Raw genomic sequence first — 21,475 nt, forward strand, 5'->3', positions numbered from 1 at the left:
GTCTGGGGGCCTCCTGCCACCCACTTCCTGTCCCCCAAGCAGGACCCCCCAAACTTTACTTCCTCTCGTTTACTTCCTGCCCCCATGTATTTAAAGACAAGAGGCCTCAGGGGCCCTGGGTGTGCCACAGTCCGTGCTGACTTGCTGTTTCCTGTCTGAACAGCGGGAGGCCCCTTCGCTGCAGAGGACCACGCACCCTCTGGTGGGTGGGCTGGGCTGCCCTCTCACACAGAGGCCCGCCATGGCAGAGGAGAACCAAACACTTTAATAAAACATGAGCAGCTTTGTGGATAATGGTGCTGGGTGCTGAGTACCCCCAGTGCTATACCTAGTACTTGAGCAGCCAACGTGGCTGCTGCCGGCTCAGTGATGCGAAGTAGGACCACCACCATGGCTTGTGCCCATCCTCCTGCCCCCTTACCCTCTGGGGGTCTAGAGGGTCCCTGTCTGGACTGGCGCCCGGGAGAGGGTCTCGGGACCCCAGCCTGCTTCTCTGAGGCCCGGGGAGGGAGTTCTGGGGCCCTGCCTGTAGAGGCTGCAGAATGAAATCCACGCGGCCGGCTCGCTTCATGCGCGCGGGGATGGTGACCTTCTTGATGACCTTGGCATAGCCTGGAGCCTGCGCAATGACCAGGTGGGAGCCGGGAGGCAGCAGCCGCCAGTAGTCACCGTCAGGGGCTGTGGACACACATGGCCACCAGGGCACAGGGTCACACAGGCCGCAGAGGGGCTTGGAGGGGAGCTGCAACCTGCAGGGCAGAGACGCCCCAGAGCAACCCGCCAAGTCGTCCAGGTCTGTCCCCCTCACTGCCGAACTCCTATTCACCCCTCAAATCCCGGCTCTGAGCCACCTCCTCCGAGGCCTGCCCAGAGCACCCATCCCCACCCCAGCCCACAGTACCTCCCTCCTGCCCTGTCCCCCCAGCCCACATAGCCACACATGGGCACTTGTCCGTCAGCCAGAGCCACCAGTGGTGGACAGAGTTCTGGGTGGGGGTCAGGCAACAGATGGAGGACACAGCTACCACCATCCCTCAGCTGGACCCCAGCAACATCTGCCCCCAGCAGGGCCCTCCCCCCGCCCCCCTGCGGGAGCCCACCTGTGGTGATGCCATGCCGGATGCCCTTGACCAGGATGCGGGCGTCGGGGACGGGGCGGCCGAACTTGTCCACCACCATGCCCTTGATGCCGCGGTGCACCTGGGGTGGGCGAGGGTGTGGCTGGGCCGGTGCCTCCCCAGCCCCCAGCCTCTCCCTCCTGCAGGGACCCCCTCTGTGAGGCTGGGAAACACCCCCCACATCCTCCCCCTGCACGAACAGGGCGACAGCCCTGCCTTAGGGTGCTGGTGGGGAGCAGAACCCGGGTCCCCTGGAGAGCTGGCAGCACTGTACACACCCCTGCTCACCCGCACCCCTGCACCCCTGCTCACCTGCACTACACAAACTCCAGCTCACCTGCACTGCACGCACCCCTGCTCACCCACATGAACACACCCCTGTTCACCTGCACTGCACGCACCCCTGCTCACCTGCACCCCTGCACCCCTTCTCACCTGCACTACACAAACCCAGCTCACCTGCACTGCATGCACCCCTGTTCACCTGCACTGCACGCACCCCTGCTCACCCACATGCATGCATCCCTGCTCCCCTGCATTGCACACACCCCTGCTAACACACCTGCACAAGCCCCTGCTCATATGTACACACGCACCCCTGCTTGCCCTCACTGCATGCACCCCTGCTCACCTGCACTGCTCGCACCCCTGTTCACCCTCACCCTCTCCTGAAGCCCCACATCCCTCTCACGTGAGCTGCCTGCCAGGGAACAAGGCCACGTGGGGGCCACCGCCCTCAGCACATGAGACTGGGACAGTGTCTCTCATCCCTCCAGTCTGGTGGCCCCATGAATATCAGGGCTGCCCCAGCCTCCAAGCTGCTTTCTTCCCATCCTTGACAATGCTTACATTCCTCTTCTTTCAGGAAGCCCTCCCTGATACCCCACCACACCAGGAGCCTCCAACAAAGTCACAGACCTGAGCATCTTCTCTCCCAACCCTGACTTTACTGGGCTGCCCCTGAGCCCTGGAGGGCCCTCAAGGTCAGAGGCAACTGGGCCCAGTCTTGGCCGAGTGGGAGCAGCAGGAGAGGCCCTGGGCGCGCCCCACTCCACACGCCCACCCGCAGAGGCGGTGCCTGCTCAGGCTCAGGCCGGAGAGGCCGACTGAGCTGGACAGCCGATCCTTATCGGAGGGCACGGCCGGCTGTCCCGGGGCCCCGCCTGCAGCCGCGAGCGTCCGCTATTAAATCTCGTGTCCGAGCCTTCACATGCAATCTCCACAGAGCCTTCCCAGCCCACCTAGCCCCGGAGCCCGTCTGAGCAGACAGCCGTAAAATGAAATGAGGCGAGCTGGCCCGCTGCCAGGCCGAGGGACCAGCCCCCCACAGGGTGCTGGGAGGGCACAGCCAGGAAGCCCCCGGGGGCAGCACTGGGCACAGGTGGGAGACCAGGTGTCCCTCGGGCTGCAGGGGCACTGGGCAGCCTGGCATGCTGCTGCCTGCCCCCGTGGCCCGGAGAGACCCTGAGCCAGGCTGGTCCAGCACCCACCGCCTTCCTCCCATCTCTGGGGGGACTCAGCCAGCCCTGTCTGGGGACCACCCAGATGCCCCTCTGTCCAAGCTGTCCTGTCACCTGATTTCTCTGGCTTCTTCAAGTCCCAGCTAGTATGCCACCTTCTCCAGGCAGCTGCTGCTCCTGCAGGGTCGGGTCTCCCATGGGCTCCTGACCTCTCTGCTCTTTGGGCCTCTGGCTACAGGAAGGCCGAGCTCAGGAGGAGGAGCGGAGCCCCGACTCACCGACTCCAGGAAGTGCAGAAGCGCCTCCTTGTTGTGCAGCCACAGCGGGTAGAGCGCAGCCTCGGGTGGGAACTTCACGCAGCCCAGCTCCACTATGACCTCGAAGCAGTTGCTGTGCAGGTAGTTGAAGTCCGACATGCCTACACACATGTGACTCTCGTCATGCACGCATATGCATTATACTCATCATGCCTGCACATATGTGACACTCATGCACACACACATTATACTTGTCATGTCTGCACATGCATGACAATAGGGTGCCTGCATACACGTGATACTCATCATGCATTGCACAAGTACCATTCTGTACACGTGTGACACACATCATGCATGTGCATGTATGACTAATCATACTGTGCACTAATCATCCTGCACGTGTATGACATTCATCATGCCTGTATATATGTGACACTCATGTCTGTACATGCATAACACTTATCATGTCTGAATATGTGACATTCATCATGTCTGCATATGTGTGACACTCATCATGTCTGCACACGTGACATGTCCATGCCTGCACACATGCATAACACTCACCACAGGTCATGTACACTAGTGCTACACACATGACACCACCTCCCCCAGGCATGTCTGAACATGTGCATGGCTCTCATTGTCCTGCATGTGCCACACATGACACTCATTACACCTGCACATGTGTGACACTCGTGCCTGGGGGAGGGCAGCACTCCTCGCCAACACGCATGATGCTCATCACTCCACACCACGTGCCTGCAGCCTCACCTCCTGTGAAGCTGTACCAGTCAGCACCGTTGATGACACCCCCGCTCTTCAGGAAGTTGCCCCCGCACCGGTTCTCTGATCTGTCCGTCATCATAGGGTGGGCCTCTGCGTAGGCCCTGGACAGCAGCTTGAACATCTGGAGGCAGAAGGGCTCCCTGGAGACCGGGCTGCAGGGGTGGGGCACCCACGGGGACAAGCAGAAGGGTGGCCCCCAGCCCAGATGGGGCCACAGGCCTCCCTTACAATGTTGATCCTCTGGGGCCTGGGGCGGGGCGGGGCGGAGCAGGGCAGGGCAGGGGGCGCCAGAGGGCCGAGAGGCCGTGAGTCTGGGGGGCTGTCTCGGCAGGGGGAGCCCCGTGGAGAGGTGATGGGGTCACTAGGAGCCCAGGACGCATCGGGGTCAGGGGCCTGGAGCAGGTCTGAGGGGAAAGGCTACAGTTCCACCCCGCAGACACCCTAATACTGAGCACACAGCACCCCAATAGAGCTCACAGACACCCAGATCCAGCCCGCGCAGTACTCCAAGGGGTGGTAGGACGGTGCAGTGGGGCGTAAGTGGCTGGAGGCTGCGAGCCGAGGCCATGGCCGCTACATGGGGCAGCGCTGCCCTCTGCTGGCTGCTGCCGGAACCTGCATGCCAGCAGCGCCCATCCTCCCGGAGGGCCCCCCACCCGCAGGCCTCCCGGGAGCAGCCCTGCCTCTCGCCTTCTCATCTGGCGTCGGGGAGAACATCTTCTCCTCCTCGGGGTGCTTGGAAAAGTCGAAGGGGTAGGACACCACCAGGTCCCCCCCGTGGAGGCTGGCCGAGAGCACGAAGGGGGTGGTCTGCATCCACTTCATGATGGCCTTTGTCTCGGGGGCCACCTGCCAGGACAGAGGAGGCCGCCCTCACACTTACCTGGAGGCTTCTGCCCAGGAGGCGCTTCCTGCCTTGTGGGACGCCACCTCCTCCAGGCAGCCTTCCTAGCTGAGCGGCCAGATGGCCCTCGAGGCCTTCACAGCTCCTGTCACTGCACCTGAGCAGTTTGCCCAGGTGTGTCTCCCACAGAACCGTGAGCTCTGAGGACAGACGGCCTGTCCCTTGTTCTCAGCATGCAGCCCCGAGCCCGCCCCTCCCGCTCCTACCTTCCCCCACCAGTAGTGCTGGGGGATGGCGATGTGGTCAGTGCGGGCCCCGCGGGCGCCCGCCAGCCGGTAGTACTCAGACGTGAGGTCCGGGAAGTTGCGGTTCAGGTCGAGGTTCTGCGCGTTCTGCCGCCCACTGGTCCAGCCGTTGTAGCCGGCGCCCTGAAATGCCCTCTGGGGTCAGCACCCAGCCTGGCGCGCACCCAGGGAGGTGGATGGGGGGGGGCACATCTCCGTGTGACCCTGGCCCATGAGGAAGCAGGGGTGACCCCTGCCCTGAGCTGCCCCCGTTCCCATCCTGCCACCAACCTCCTTCCTTAACCTCCAGGCTCGGGGGCTGGCACGGGCCGCTGCCCTGCCCTCCCCGTGTTCCTGAGGCTCTGCAGCGCGACGCGGCCAGTGCAGAGTGGACCCTCTGCCCGCAAGTGGGCAGGGCAGAGGGGTCCCTCAGCCCCCGTGTGCCGCAGGCTCACCTCGGCAGCTGCCACCTCGTAGCCATCAGGATTCATGGACGGCAGCAGGTGGATGCGGGTGGTGTTGATGAGGCGCTGGACACGGGCATTGCCCAGCAGGTACTCCGAGCACAGGTACTGGGCCAGGTAGATGAGCAGCTCCCGGCCCACCACCTCATTGCCGTGGATGTTGCCGATGAGCTTCACCTCAGGTTCCACTAGGGGGCGACACAGTGCAGGGAGCTCAGGGAAGGCCGGGGACCGCAGGACCCGGGACCCCACACACTCGTTTCCGCCCAAGACTCTCGCTGGCTCTGCCCTCCTCAGGTGGGGTGTCAGTTACCAGCCGCACGGTCACCCTGACACCAGAGCCTCAGTGGGTCACTCCCCAGTAGGGCTCGGCTGGTTCTCAGGCGGGCGGGTCCCGGTCCAGGCGTGAGTGGACGGCGGGAAGATGGTGAGTTGGTGGATGGAGGGGTGCAGGAGGGACAGAGAGGTGCCTGAGCAATGGCAGGACGGAGGGAAGGACGTGTGACGGAGAGGAGGGTTGTGGGTCGGTGAGCGGGTGACGGAGGGAAGGGTAGCGGGTGTGCGGGCGCAGGAGAAAGGGAAGGAAAACGGCTGAGCAGTAAGTGGCAGAAAGGAAGCTGGGAGGGTGGGTGGGTGGAAAGGGGGGCACTGGGGGGCTGAGCATGCCCGAGGGGGGCAGGAATGGACGGGCAGAGGGTGGGTGGATGATGGGCGCATGGAGAGGGTGGGCGGATGGGTGGGTGCCTGGACCGGGTGAGGGGCAGGTGGAGGAGGAGCCAGGAAAGGCGTCCGTGAATACCTCGGGGGGCCCGGAGGCACAGCTGGTCCCGGGCAGGCTGGGGCCAGTGGCCGGCAGCCCAGGCCAGGCCCCGACACTGCTGCCCTGGGAAATGGGGTCTCTCCTTGTTCCGGGGGCCAAGGCCCTGCGGTTCAAGGAGCCCCCTAGCCCGAGGAGTCCCTCAGTGTGTGTGTGTGACCAGAGTCCTCTGAGCTGTCGCTCCTGGTCCTACACGGCCTGGGGGGGAAGAGGAGAGGGGCCCTGACGCCCGGGCAGCTGGGCGGGGGGCTCGGGGCACCCACACTGCCCTGTCCAGGGCGGGACCAGCCAGGACGCACACAGGAGAGGCCAGAGCCACGGGGCCAAGCAAGAGGCATTTTCAGTCACTTCCAACACCTAAGGTTGGTCCCAGGCGACTTGCTTAGGGCCAGTCCAGCGGTGACACGCCAGGGCAGAACACTGGGGTCTCCCCAGCCAGGCAGGACCCTGGGCTGAGCCGTCGCTGAATCTTCCCGCCTGGTGTGAAACTCACCGTCTCTAGCCTGGTCCACGCCCGGGGCGAGGCCGGGTGGTGGGGTGGATGCCCGGGAAGGTCACAGGGATGGGCGCAGTGCTCGAGAGGGCTTTAGGGCCCTGACCCCAGCCTGGCCCGGTGCTCCCTCAGTCCCCTGGGACCGCGCCCGGCGCCCGCACAGCCTGCGGCTCGAGTGAGTGAGTAGCCCCAGGCCCCGCCCGCCCCAGGAGCCCAGCGCTTACTCAGCTCGTGGTGGCCAGGCTGGCCCGAGAACTCGATGACCAGCAGCTCTTTGCCCTGGAAGCTGCGGCCGATGCTGTAGGTGCGGGCCACGTGGGCGCAGCGCGCGGCCGTTTGCCGCAGCACCCGCACCAGGCGCTCGTAGGGGTGGTGTGCAAAGAGCAGGAAGGTGGGCGGGGGCCCCGACGGAGGCGGCTCTGCAGCCTCCAGACTGCCTGCAAGGGAGGGCCGGGGTCAGCCGCTGCCCACCCGGGCTGCCCCCGCCCGTGCCCGGCATCCCCTGGGGGAGCCCCAAGGCCTTTCTGTTTGGAATGAAAATGCCCTTTCAGATTCTTAGTAATCACAGCCCTAGCACCCAGGGCTCCAGGGAAGGCTGCTTCGGGGAGACACACCCCTGCGCTCCGCTCTGCAGAGCCCCCTGCAGTTGGCCTGCTGTCACTACAGGGACATGCACCCCTGCTCTCTGCTCTGCAGCGCCCCCTGCAGTCGGCCTGCTGTCATTACAGGGACATGCACCCCTGCGCTCCGCTCTGCAGAGCCCCCTGCAGTCGGCCTGCTGTCATCACAGGGACATGCACCCCTGCGCTCCGCTCTGCAGCGCCCCCTGCAGTCGGCCTGCTGTCATTACAGGGACATGCACCCCTGCTTTCCCCGCTCTGCAGAGCCCCCTGCAGTCGCTCGTTGTCAGCACAGGGGCTTGAGCTCATGCCCGCCGGCTCTATCCCCCAACCCTGGTCTTCCTGACGGTCTGCATGAAGCATGTGCTCCCACCTATTTCCAGAGATCACAAAACAGCCCCGCCTCTCAGCAGTCACCTGGCTCCTGTTGGAAGCCATGCAGACCACCACCCGATGTTTGAATTTGCAGTGGGGAACAGGGAGGGGGAGCTTGTTTCCAAACTTGAAAGAACTTGTGGGCCTTTCCCTGGCCCAGCACAAGCATTGGGGTGGAGCTGTCACCCCACCCCACCCCAGCCCAGGACACAGCAGAGCCTGCATGGCCCCCATAGACTGCTGAGGGCAGTGGTTGCCCCCCTCCCTTTGTTCTCTGGCCTTGTGGTTTTGTGTCTCCTCAAAGCGGATTCAAGGGGGAAGAGCGCAGTGGAAACCTGCAATTTGGTGATGGAATGGCTGAAGCAATCTCCAACCCAGCTGGTGGAGAAAGGGGCCGAAGGGGGTCTGTGCCCTCTGGAAGCCCCTGGCAGGAATCCTGTCTCTCTGCTGGGGACCACTGCTGCCTACCTTTAGAGCATCCCCCAGACCCTGGCCCTGAGGCCCCCATCCCAGTCCTGAGCCCCCCATCAAACCCCAACCCTGAGCCCCCCAGCACAAGCCCCTGAGCCCCCATCAGACCCCAACCCTGAGCCCCCAGGCCCAATGCTGAGACCCACCCTCAGATCCTGGCCCTGAGCCCCCCAGCCCCAACCCAGGAACTGCAGCTTGGGGCCAGCCCAGACAGTCAGAGACATGAGGACATGCCCCCTGGGCCCAGCCGGGGCTGTGCAAACAGATGGTGTGTGGGTGCCCCTGCCCCGTGTCCTGGCTGGGGCGGGACTTGACCCTTTGGGGGAGGGTGAGCGGTCGCTCTGCCCTGCTGTGCCCTACTGTGTCTCCTACACTGTCCTAGGCCTTCCACTCCTCCCAGTGAACCTGACCCTGACCCTCGGCTTCACTGGCCACATCCTGGGCACTCAGGGTCCATGTGTGACCTGTGCTGCTGGCACTTGGGAAGACATTCCCCTCCTCCATCCTTGGTGCCCCCTTCCAGGTCAGCGGCCATCACGGGGCTCTGGGGACACATCGTCCCCACTCCAGGAGGGATCCAGCCACCAGGTCCCGCTCACCCCGCAGCGCCTGCAGGGGATCGTAGCAACCGTCCTCCTCAGGGGTGAAGTAGCGGTCACAGTCCAGGAAGTAGGGCCAGGCCATGTCAATGGCGTCAAAGGCATCCTGGCAGGCAGCACGGAGGCGGCGGCAGCGCCCACGGCAGGGCCTGAGCAGCTGCCCGTCCTCACAGCGGGGTGCCAGCACAGCGCAGCCCAGCAGCCGCAGGTCAGGGTTGCACTGGCCCTCCAGGAGTTGGTGCAGGACGCCGAGTAGGACACACTCCGGGCTGGACTCCACCGCATCCCGGGAGCCATGGCCCAGCGGCGTGGGGAAGGCTGTTTGTCCGTACGCCGCATCAGCGCACGTCCCCAGCTGGAGGGCCTCGCACGTGGCTGCAGAGGGGGCGTCTGGATCACCCCCTGCCCCACCGCAGGCCCGGCCCTCAGTGGACCCCACCTCAGGCAGCGGCATCTGGACCGGGTCGTGTGGCTGAGTGGACATGCCTCAGGCCTCCCGGGCTCAGCGATGGCGCCTCAGGCGTCAGCCAGAACACGGCCCAGGGCCGGACACAGCGCCGTGCAGAGCTGGGGTCCCCAGATACAGCCCCAGAGCAGGAGCCCCGGGCCCCACCAAGGACATGGCTCTGCGCCCAGAACCTGGGCCCCTATAGGACCCCAATGTCTGCCCTGGAGTCTGATTCCCTCCCGTGTTTGTGGGGTCTGAAGGGAGGCCCAATTCCTGGGAGGTGGGGTGGGCCCAGGAACCCTCGCCCGTGGAGGCTCTAGAGCGGCTATTAGGACAAATGGCCATGTGGGGGCCCGGGGTTCAGGGCACTGAAGGTGAGGTGCATGGGGGTACGCACCGCTCTGCCCAGCCGACGGTCCGTGGCACCTGCCTGCAGGGGGAGAAGCGTCACTGGGGGCAGGTGCCTGCCCCCGAGATCAGAGTCACCACCCAGCCTGGGCCCCGCAGAGCTCCTTGTGGAGGTGAGGAGGGTGGGGGTGCCCGAGGAGTACAGACTCGGGGTGCCTCCCACTTCCGCTGCCATTTCAGCAGCTCCTAAATATTCCCGAGCAATCAGGGCAGGGCTGAGCCCCCAGTCCCTGCTACCGGGAATCCCTGCGAGTCGGGGTGGTCCCACCCTGCAGAGAGCGCAGAGCTTCGGCCAGTGAGGAGACCCCACATGGACCTCCAGAGTCCAGCTTAGGGATATGCAGCATCTCTGGGCAGGACCCCCAGTACCCGCCGGAGCAGGACAGGCCTGGCCAGCTCCAAGGGTGGTGCTGACCCCAGGGACAGAAGCTGATGGTGTCCTGTGCTCAGCTGGGCGCCTTGGGGAGTGGGGGTTGTCAGGCCAGTGGGGCCACAGAGTGGGTCCCATTCTGATCCCTGAACACGCCCAGAGCCCAGGAGGTAGGATCCCTTAGGGCCCAGGGGTCGCAGGAACACCCACCCGTGTCCTCCCGGGAGACCAGGAAGGAACCTCTGTCCTCTGTCCCCCGTGGACGGGGCGCCCCAATGCCCTGCCCTTCTGTGCTGCCCTGTGGCACACACCCCGTCCAGCACTCACACACACTAGGGACATGCAACCGGGCACCCCAAGGCAGAAGGCAGGTGCCCGGCCCAGCGGCTCTGTCTCCCGCACCGGGGCTCCTGGGGCACCTGCTCGAGGAAGGTTCTGGGTGCGCAGGGCCATGGCCGCCACGTGTGGCCTCACTCTGCTCGCGACGTGGCATCCCTCCCCTGCGAGCACAGCCTGGCTGGGGACCCTGGCCACAGAGGCCCTCGCTGAGAAGTGTAACAGCAGGTCTGGGCCACGGGGCAGCCGGCCCAGCGATGGACACAGACCCTGTGGGTGGGGGTCCCCGGCCCAAACCCCAGCGACAGGTGGGACGCCTGAGTGAGATGGGGCGGGGGTCCACCAGAACAGAAGACTGGATTCCCGGGCCCACGGGCTGGTCCATCCGAAAGGGAGCAGAGATGTCAGGGAGGACCCACGTCTCATCCCGGGGGCATCACCCCTCACCTTATGGGGAGCCCAGCCGTCACCCAGCAGCCCAGGAAGGGCGGGGCTCTGCTTCTGTGAAAAAGGGACCCTGGAGCGGCACCTCTGGGCGGCTGTGTGCTGCCACAGGCCCACTGGGGACACTCATCCTGGGCAAGGCCCAGTCACACATACACACACACAGTCCCACACACACACCACATGCACAGTCCCACACACATACCACATACACAGTCCCACACACACACCACATACACAGTCCCACACACACACCACACACACAGTCCCACACACCACACACAGTCACACACACCGCACACAGGCACACACACATACCACATACACACAGTCCTACACATACCACACACAGTCACAAACACACCACACACAGTCACACACATCACACACAGGCACACACACATACCACATACACAGTCCTACACACACCACACACAGTCACACACACACCACACACAGTCACACACATCACACACAGTCACACACACATACCACACACAGGCACACACATTGCACACACACAGCCACACACCACACACAGTCACACACATCACACACAGGCACACACACATACCACATACACAGTCCTACACACACCACACACAGTCACACACACACCACACACAGTCTCACACACACATACCACACACAGGCACACACAGTGCACACACAGTCACACACACCACACACAGGCACACACACAGATATGCAGACATGCACACACCACACACCAGCACTCACCCCACTCACACACAGACTCACACAGCCTGTAAGTAGAAAGGGAAACTGAGGCAGAGCTGGGCGGGGCGGGTGGCCAGATGGGAGCCTCGCCACCCCTGTCCCCGCTGCTCCCAGCCTGGCCTCCAGGCTCTGCCGTTCTGGGGCAACGACCCCCGGCCAGGAGGGGAGGGGCCCGCCGCGGCCCTCAGGGAAGGGCAGGCGGGGTGGTCTCCTGCCGAGCGCCGCTGCGCTGCCCCCTGCTCGCGGGGTCCCTGCGGCGGGGCTCGGCCGCCCGCGACCCGGCGCCCGTCCCTTACCCGCGGGGTCGTGGCCCGGCCGGCAGCCGGGCGCGGGCGGGACGGCGGCCAGGACCAGGAGCGCGAGCAGCAGCGGCATGGTGCGGCCGGCGCCGATGTGGCACTGGGCGCCGGGCGCGGGGCTCGGCGTCGGGTTACGGGGCGGGCCGCGAGCGGGGCGGGGTCGCCGGAGGGCCCGCCCCGGCCCGGCCGCACCTGGCCCGCCCGCCCTCCGTGGCCGCGGGGGCGCCGCAGAGGCCCCCCAGAAGCGGGCCGCGTGCGAGACGCGCGGGGCGGACCCCCAGGCGCGGGGCACCGGTCCCCAGAGACGGGCCGGGCGCGCCCCCTGCCGGGCCTCCCGGGAAGCCGCTGCAGGACCCTGAGGACTCTGACCCCGAGAGTCAGGGACCCCCCCACTCCCCGCAACACTGCTCTGGGGTCCAGTAGTGCCTCCGAAGCCCCCACCCCAGAGCTAAACGCAGGCACTGTGCCAGGAAGGCAGGGCCCCTGCGCAGCGTCCCCTCCCGCCCTCCCCGCTGCCACCTGTTCCTCCCCCATGGGGGCCAGCCAGAAAACTTAGTGACAGTCGGGTGAGAGGCTTCTGCTCACACTGGGTAAACTCGCTCCTGGGCTTCTCACAGTGCAAACCTGCTCTGTAATATTCAAGCCAACACAAAAGGCTCTTTCACTCACAAGCTCAGGGCCTGGCAGAAGGTTCTGGAATGCCCAGTATTCTACTGGTGTCCCCTGGGAGATGCCCCTGGTATTCTAGAAGATTTGGCAGAGACTCAGCTGTCTCCCTGTGTCACTAGCCTTGGGGAATGGGAGGTTCCACATATAGCTGCATGCACAGACACAAACATACATGCACGGACACACAGATACGCATGCGTGCCTATATGGCCACGTACATACATGCATGCACACAAACACATGTGTACTAACACACATGCATAAACATAGACATTAATACATTAATGCACACTGATAATACTGTGCACACGTGGAGTACGGACATGTACATGCATGCACATGTGTGAGCACACAAACATACCAGTGTGCATGCAAGACATACATACATACAAGCACACATGTACTGACACACACCAGCATGCATGCACACAGACTTGTGCACAATCTGTGAACACGTGCGTACATGCCTGCACATAGCACATACATGCACAGACAAGTGTCCACAGCATAGCAGACCAGGTGTAGGCACCCCAGTGGCATCCCCATCCACCCCCACCCTCTGTAATACCCACCACATGCCCAGGTGGCTCAGAGGACTGGGGGAAGGACAGTGCCGGGACCAACTGTGTGATGAGTGACCAAAAGCTGATTTGGTGTCCTGAGCCCCAACTCCAAAGACGGGCGCCACATGGAGGAAGGCATGTCACAGCACAGATGCTTCTACAGCATCCCCACACCATTGACAAACACATGTTACCCTCCCAGTGTCACCTACCAACCCTGTGACAGAGTCCCCAGTGTCACCTAACAAGTCAATAGCAGGTGGCCCTCTGACAGGCATGCAGACCTGATGGAACATTCTAGAACCCAGGAAAGCCCAGTGTGCACTGTGGGCAGGACCCTTTTCTTGGACCCCTGTGTGTGTGTGGGAGACCCCAAGAGCACAGAAGAACTAGGCCCGCATGGTTGCCGGGATCCCTGGAAGCCTTGCGGGGGAGAAGCCAGAGACCCCGATGAGTCCTGAAGCCAGGCCTTGCCTCATGGGGTGGAGTCCGTGTCCAGAGGGGCTGGTCCAGGCCTGGACAGTTCTCCAGGATCAGGATGGGAGAAACCAGGGGTTGCCCCAGACCTGACCCCGCCCCCTCCCGCAGCCTGGCGCAGATCCGGCACTGGGCGGCAGCATGGGCCAAGGGAGCACCTGAGAGTCCTCCCCGTTCAGCTCCAGCTGGCCCCGTTGGGGGGCGAGGGCAGGGCGGCAGGGACAGTGCGGGGCTGTGGGGGGACTCCACAGGCAGTGAGTCCAGCAGTGCGGGCGCGGGCGTGGACAGCCCTGGGGCGAGGCGAGGCCGCGCACAAGGAAAGCTGCAGCGAGGAGGGAGAGGAGGCGAGAGGCGGGCAGTGAGGCTCGTGGGCAGCGCAGGGTCTGCCGTGGCCCCGCCCAGGCGCGAGTGCACGGACGCCCTGGAAGCCGCACCCAGGCTCGAAGGCGACCGGCGGACAGCGCGGGCCGACGCGGAAGGCTGGGCAGCGCGGGCGCGCCGCGGGCGGCCCAGGGACAGTTCACCTGGACGGCGCAGGACGCAGCACCAGCGCGTTGGACAGCAAACGACCGGGCCAGCACCGGAGTCCTCCCCGCAGCGACTCTCCTGGGCCCGGGTCACTGACCTGTCCCTCATCCTCGGGGCCAGAGGGGCCCCGGCTCTGGGACGCGCTGCAAGCGCGGGCAAATGGAGCCCCCGTGGTGTCCCGAAGGCCCAGAGTCGTGGGCAGGTCCGGGCTGGCGCGGGGCGCTGCGGCCAGTCGCGCTTGGGTGAGCGGGTCAGCGGCTGGGGCCGCGGAGCTGTCCGAGGTGCTGAAAGCGCCCGCGAGCGGCGCACCTGGGGCACTGGCGGCCTCTGCTTTTCCTCCCCGCCCGTTCCCTCTGCATTTTACCTGTCATTTCTTTCACACTACAGAAATAATTTGATTTGATGAAGACCGGACTGGTTCTTGCCATTGTCGCAGACTTTCCTGGAGCCCCTGGGCACGGTGGAGGTGTGGTGAGACACCAGAGTTCATCCCTTGATGGAGGACCCTCCTATGAGTCATTCTCTACATCGAACATTTGGTGGCGCCCATGTCCAGGAGCCGTGCTATGCGCTGCAACACACACGGGTCGCATCTTTCAAATTCAAACTCATCTTCTGCTCTTTGCCAAGTGGAGTCGCTGGGTCGTATGAGTCATATAGGAAGCCACTTTTCCCCCAACGCCTCTATTCTGTTCTTCATAACTGCCTACCGTGGGGAAAGTCGCACCAACAGCTGGGAAGGTCCTTTTTCACCACATCCCCCAGCACTGGTCTCTTCTGGACTCTCGCTGGCATGATGGCCGGCTTCGCAGTCTGTGATGACTGGCCCCTTCACACGCCTGCCGCCACATGTCTGTCCTCTGGGACATGCGTGCTCAGCTCCTCTCCCCATTTTCACGGGGTTATTTGTTGGTTGTTGTTGTCTCCTTGAGAACCTTATATGTCTTAGACATGACCTTTTGCCAGACGCGTAGAGTGAATATTTTCTCCCGCTCGGTCGGGAATTTTTCAGTTTTACCTGTCATTTCTTTCACACTACAGAAATAATTTGGTTTGCTGGAGACCCATTTGTGTCTTTTTATTTATTTTTGCCAATGCGTTGAATCATTGAAGACACCTATGAAATCAATAGCACAAAGAGTTCTGCTAATGTTTTTCCCAATGTGTTTTGTGGACTTGCTCCTAATATTTGAGTACCTAGTATCAGCTAACATTAATATCTTTAACCTTTTTGTTCATTTTTGGGCCACATGCAGCTGTGCTCAGGAACTACTCCTGAGCTTGGGGGATACACGGGATGCTAGGGATTAACCTGAGTGGGGTAGATGCCAGCCAAGCGCCCTCCCCGCTGTACTACCGCTCTGACCCTAATCTTTAATCCATTTTGAATGAACTTTTTTTTTTTTGCTTTTTGGGTCACACCAGCGATGCTCAGGGGTTACTCCTGGCTTTGCACTCAGGAATTACTCCTGGTGGTGCTTGGGGGAACATATGGGATGCCGGGGATCGAACCCGGGTCGGCCGCGTGCAAGGCAAACGCCCTACCCGCTGTGCTATCGCTCCGGCCCCTTGAATGAACTTTTGTGCATGGTGTGAGATGGGGGTCTCATTTCTTCTTCCTTCTCTTTCTCTCCTGTGGGTAATCCAAGTTTCCCAACACCTTCCACTGAAGACTTCTAGGTCCTTTGTTAGGGCTAAGTGTCCCTGTCTCGGTGTTGAAGGTCCTAAAAGTTCCCACCCACACTTATGTGACCGTGGTCAAGGTCAGGGGCAGCGCTGAGTCTGAGTCCCGGTGTGTATCTCAGGCTTTTTCTGGCTCTTGCGGTGTTTCAGGTTCCCAGACTGTTTGTAGTGTCTCTGCATTATGTTCTTCAAAGAACATTACTGTGTTTTGATGGAGACCGCCCTGTGTTTGCGCCATGCCGTGGGCAGGAAGGTCTTTTGAACAATGTTCATTCTTCCAAGCCACGATCATGGTGTATTGTCTTCATTCCCTACCCCTGTTTGTTTCTTTGAATACTTGCAGTTTTCTTTGTCTTAAGTCTTTCACCTGCTTGTGAGTGGCCTAGGGCAGGGGCCTGTTCCGGGAGGGAGGTAAGGCAGCCATCGGACTGTTTCGTTGTTTCTCGCCCTTTTGGACACAGGGCTGGAGTTCTGTGTGCTAATTTTGTGCCCTGCTGCTTTAAGAACTTTTTTTTTGGGCTTTTGGGGTCACACCCAGTGATGCTCTGGGGTTACTCCTGGCTCTGCATTCAGGAATCACTCCTAGTGTTACGCAGGGGATCATATGGGATGATGCTCGGGATCAAACCTGGGTTGGCCACATGCTCAGCAAATGCCCCGCCCACTGTGCAATCGCCCCGGCCCCTAGAGACTGGCTTATTGCTTCTGGAAGCCCTTCAGCCGAATGCTCCGAGCTGTGTGCAGATGGCAAGGGTGGCTTCTCTTTGCCCGTGGATCCTCTTCCTCCCCTTACCTTGCCTCCTAACTATGGCAGGGCTCACAGCTTGGTTTGGAACCACGCGATCCTTGAAGCTCACCAACCAGTGTACCACGCGAGCCTGGAGCCTCACTCTGAGGGTGTCATCACGTGGAAGGGGCTCTGTGCATGCTCCCGCAGATGTGTGCCAAGGTGGAGCCTGGACTGGCTCCAGAGCCACAGGGAGGGCCACACTTCATGGCCACACCCTGAGCCCTGCAAGCAGAGCAACCGGGTGCTGACACGCAGAGCAACCGGGTGCTGACACCAGCTGGCATCTGGTGCTGCGTCCCCAGGTCCTGGAGACAGACACTGCGTCCCCGGGCCCTGCGAATTAGACACTGGCATAGCAGCCCCCAGCCACGCTTCCCTGCCTGAGCACAGTTGAATCAATCTAGAGTGGGAGGGGCGGGGGAGGGACCAGCACGTGGACTTAGGGGGTCGGTGATAGGTCACGGTGGCACTGTGGGCATCATGGAGGCCACAGGCCAGGCTTTGGTTGAGAACACGTGTGAGGTGGTGGCTGGTGCTGGGTGAGTGCATCTCCAGAGAACACGGACAGAGGGCTGGGGAGATGCTTGGCTGAGTGAGGCTGCGGGTGCGGGAGCCCCAGGGTCCGTCTTCAGCACCACCGTCCTCCAACAATGGCTAGAGTGACCCCCAAGCACCAGTGCACCTCCCCTAAAAAATGCAACTTAGGGAAGGGCCAAAGAAACGGTTCTGGGGTCTGGAGCGATAGCACAGCGGGTAGGGCACTTGCCTTGCATGCGACCAACCCGGGTTTGATTCCCAGCATCCCATATGGTGCCCCAAGCACTGCCAGGAGTAATTCCTGAGTGCAGAGCCAAGAGTAACCCCTGAGCAATGCTGGGTGTGACCCAAAAAAAAAAGCAAAAAAAAGAAAAGAAACGGTTCTGGGGCTCCTGGCACAGCCCTGCCTGTGTCAGACCCTGCGTCGGTCCCCAGCACCCTGCTTCCCTGCGTGCCACAGCAGCCCGGAGCAGCCCCGCGTCCTGGGCTCACCTCCGGTCACCGCCCCCCCTGGGAGAGAATCACCGGGAGGGGCTCTGGGCCCCACCCAGGAAGCCCCCAAAAATGTGTTTTAAAATGCAATTCAGAAAGGAAGAGAAAGCAAGCCCTGCCACCGGGCACTGAGAGGGCAGCGGGCCAAGCACCGAGGCGGGGAGGCGGGGCGACCTGACGCTGCGGGCAGCCGGGGCTCCAGGCTCCCCGAGGAAGCTGGGGGACGGATGGACGGGGGCTCCGCAGATGGGGGCGAGGGGGTCCCTCGGGTGGGCTTGGAGTCACTGCTCTCCGCAGCTCTCATCCAGTGAGGCTACCCGGGGGGTCAAAGCTGTGGGCAGGTGGGCAATCCCCACCCCCTTGGAAACAGACTTGCAGATGCCTCCTGCAGGGACCTCACTCTGCAGAGTGGGGGCGCTCCCACGCCCTTCACCATCCTGAGCCCCCGGGCCTACAGCTCTGGGGCACCCCCACTGGCTCTCAGCCTCCCGGACAGCCAGTGGCACTCAGCGAGGGTCACACAAGGCCCATCCCACTCAGAGCCCACTTTGGGGGCCCCAAGCAACACACAGCGGGAGGGTGCTTTCCTTGCATGTGGCTGACCTGGGTTCGATCCCTGGCATCTGAAAGGGTGCCCTGAGCCCACCAGGAGTGACCCCTGAGGCAGAGTCAGAAATAAGCCCTGAGCACCACTGGCTGTGCTCTCAGGACCAAAACAAAAACCAAACAACAGAACAAAAGAGCCTGTCCAGCACTGTGGACGCTGCCAGCCTATGGTCCTTGGAGCAGAGTCGGGGGTGGGGAGCAATCACCCAGCACGGAACGAGCACCGCCTCCCTGGACAGAAAGTCCGCACCCCTCCCCCCCGTAGCAGCCACGTGGACGGCAGTCCGGGAGTGCAGGGGTTCGGGGTTCGGGGTCTGGGCTCCTCCCGCCGCCTGCGGCGTGGACTCTGGCATTGACCCTGGTCACATGCCGGGCCACCTCCCCCTGCTGGCTGCTCCCTGCCTCAGCCGCTGCCCAGATGTCTCCCTCCAGGCTGAGCACAGCCCGCCTCTCCCTTCTCCAGATGCCTCGGATGCCGCAGGAGAACCCTTGACCTTTCCCAGAAATGCTTCCCCGGGAGAATGCTCAACCGCTTTGCAGGGCTCCCTCCTCTGCCTGCTCCCTCTTCCAGGAAGCCCTCCTGCACTGGAGGAACCCATCCTGCAGGCTGAGACTTGGTCCTGCTGGGGCTCTGCAGGCAGCCTACACCCCGGGATGCACAGCATGGGGGACAGAGGCTGCTGTACCTAGCCCTGTGACAGGCCTCTACTTGCTGCTTCCACGATGGACCTCAGCACTCGTGGGCAGCCCTGGGGTGTCTGTATCCCCCTGGGAGGCGTCTTCACCCGCCCCTCACACACGGGCTTTGTGTGCTGGAGCTTAGTCCCGCCACCACCCAGATCCTGCTGGGCACATGCTGGTCCAAGAGGAGGGAGGGCAGGGGAGAGGAGAGGAGGGGTCGGGAGAGGTGAAGGGAGAGAAGGAGGGCAGGGGAGAAGAGAGGGGAGAGAAGAGGCGGTGACAGGGGAGAGGAGCAGGGGGAGGAGACAGGACAATGGGGAGCAGCCAGCATTGCTTGAGGCTCCCAGGGGGCTTCCCCCGCAGGGAAGAGAGGGTTCGTGCATGCATTCCACACCCCATTCCATCCCAACAGGGGTGGCACAGGAGGTGCAGCTCTTGGGGGACACCACCCCCACAGTTCTCATCACCGCAGCCGTTCTCTGGCCACGGTTTAGCGCCTGTTGGCACACGGCGGGGAGGGCGCCAGGCAGAGGGGACAGCAGGTGTGGCCCTGCTCCCTGGAGCCTGCAACTCTTTGCTCAGGGCTGTAGGGCACAGGCTAGGTCAGGGACTAGCTGAGGCCACACCTACCTCATCTGCCAATCACGGCTATATCCCACCCTGCTAATCTGCCAATCACAACTGCATCTACCAATCACAGCCCCTCCTTCCTGTCAATCATAACCTGCCACCGCCCTCCTCTGACACAGCTCTTTCCCTGGTTTTTGGGTCACACCTGGCGTTACAGCAGGGGTTACTCCTGGCTCATGCACTCAGGAATCACTCCTGGCGGTGCTCAGGGGACCACATGGTACGCTAGGAATCGAACCCAGGTCAGCCGCATGCAAGGCAAACACCCTACCGGCTGTGCTATCGCTCCAGCCCCATGTCGTGCTTTTCTATTTGCTCGGAGTATTTCCGGTCCTTGGCACTTATCCAATTATTTGTTTTTAGTTGCGGGGCCACACCTGGCAGTGCTCAGGGCTCACTCCCGGTTGTGTTGGGTGGGGGGGAGGCACGTGGGGTTCTGGGGATCGAACCGAATATGAGCATTATCTCTCACTTGTGCCCACTTTGAGATTCAGAGTTCCCTGACTGCAGGGTGGCGGGCAGAAGATCCGTGGGCATCTGGACGTTGCAGCTGGTTCAGCCAGCAGGGTTCTGCGCCTGTCGGGGCCCCTGCTCCCTGCAGGCAGCTTTATCCCAAAGTACTTGTCTTCAAAACTTCAACATAGTGTTCAATTCTACCATAAATAATCATTTAAAATGTACAATTTTCATCATAAACATTTTGTTGTTTGGGGTCGAGGTTGTGGCTCAGTGGTGGGGTGCAGCCTGGCATCGTGAGAACCTGGCTGGCTCCCGGGAATAGCCCTGGGGGCCCCCAGCTCCCGCAGGTGGGTGCCACATGTCAGTGTTTCCTGTCCCGTGAAAGCATTGGTTCCTCAGACCCTACACTGTGTCGCATGCCTCTGACCACACTGGCAGAACCCCCAGGAATGTGGGTTTGGCGGCGCACTCCTGCCTCATGTGTGTCAGCACGAGAGTGACAGGGCACTGGATCAGGACCCTGCCCAGTGCACAGTGCTAGCGTTCCTGGGGAGAGGCCCGCCTGGTTTTCCCTTGCTCACTTGCCAGCGTGATGAATTTTCTGCGTTACTTATTTTGTTGTCATTTTGGGGGCCAAACCTGGCGATGCTCAGGGCTACTCTTGGCTCTGCATTCAGAAATCACTCCTGGTGGTGGTTGGGGGACCCTGTGTCGAAGCTGGGGATCGAACCCAGGTCAGATGCATGCAGGCAAGCGCCCTCCCTGCTGGACTATCTCTCCAGCCCCTTCACGGGTTACTTCCAAAGTTGTGGCCCAAGCTGGCCCCATAGGGCCCCCACTGCTCGGCCATATGTCACCCCACTGACACACACCAGGCTCTGCTTCATTTACTAACGTTTTGTTTAAAGTTTGGGGCCTCAAATTCCTAAGAGATGAGCTTGTGGTTTTCTGCAAGCGTGTCTGGCTGGGAATCGGGTGATGCTGGAGCAGCATGAAGATTAGCTCAGCCTCGCCTGCTTCCCAGAGGGCTCAGGCACACTTGGCGCTGCTGCTCATTCCTCCTCGTGGGGTCTGCCACGGCTCCGCCTGGCTGGTTCCCTTCAGTCTCTCTACAGAAAAGGGGCCCTCTGGCTGTCCTTCGGAATTTCCTGCGCCCAGAGGCAGGTGCACTGCCTGACACTGCTGTGTGCACTGCGGTTAGTCTCTGCATGTGTCACATCTCCGTTGCTGCGTGCATCATCACAGTGGCTGGGCTCACTCCTATCTCCGGGGTCCCTGTGCTGCACAGTCCCCTGATCAATGGCTCAAATGGCTGAACAGGCCAGCCTGGTGCAGGGGTCCTCTTTCTGGCAGAGATGTCGGGACATGGGAGCACATCACCAGACCAGCACAGACCCCTCCTCTCATTCTGCTCCAACGCTGTGTGGGACACGCATCTCTTACAACCCAGAGTGGCTGCTGCAGCTCCAGCCACCACATATGCATTCCAGCTGGGAAGAAGGGAAGAGCAGGAGTGAAAGGAGTGTGTTTGGGGGGTGGGGTGGGGGGGTGACCCCGCTGTCTGTCCTGCTTCAAGGAACCCCCAGGGACCTTTCACCCTATGCTGTAAGCTTGCTCCCAGGTCCCCCAGGACTACTCCCTCGGGAACATCAGATCTCTGCACCCCACGCTTTCCCAGAGCTGAAGCTCAGAGCACAGCACCCACGCACCTTGCCGTCGGGACACA

General features: G+C 62.2%; 1 protein-coding gene across 1 annotated transcript; it reads right to left on the reverse strand.

Moving 5' to 3' along the window:
- Positions 1-328: 328 nt before the first annotated feature.
- Positions 329-8,688, reverse strand: CPZ (carboxypeptidase Z). Its single transcript, XM_004617412.2, has 9 exons — positions 8,589-8,688; positions 6,748-6,960; positions 5,205-5,401; positions 4,732-4,893; positions 4,312-4,470; positions 3,607-3,742; positions 2,857-2,996; positions 1,101-1,200; positions 329-678 (listed from the first exon to the last, which is right to left on the reverse strand). The coding sequence occupies exons 1-9, from the start codon at positions 8,671-8,673 to the stop codon at positions 329-331; spliced, it is 1,542 nt and encodes a 513-aa protein (XP_004617469.2). The 5' UTR covers positions 8,674-8,688.
- Between the last annotated feature and the right edge of the window lie 12,787 nt (positions 8,689-21,475).

Source organism: Sorex araneus, chromosome 5 (assembly GCF_027595985.1).
Source record: "Sorex araneus isolate mSorAra2 chromosome 5, mSorAra2.pri, whole genome shotgun sequence".
NCBI classification, from domain to species: domain Eukaryota; kingdom Metazoa; phylum Chordata; class Mammalia; order Eulipotyphla; family Soricidae; genus Sorex; species Sorex araneus.

Coding starts and splice junctions, on each gene's coding strand:
- CPZ (XM_004617412.2), bottom strand. CDS start 8,673: ATGGCCTGGCCCTACTTCCTGGACTGTGACCGCTACTTCACCCCTGAG. Junction 4,894..5,204: donor ACGAGGTGGCAGCTGCCGAG/GTGAGCCTGCGG, acceptor AGGGCATTTCAG/GGCGCCGGCTACAACGGCTG. Junction 3,743..4,311: donor CCCCGACGCCAGATGAGAAG/GCGAGAGGCAGG, acceptor TTCTGCCTCCAG/ATGTTCAAGCTGCTGTCCAG.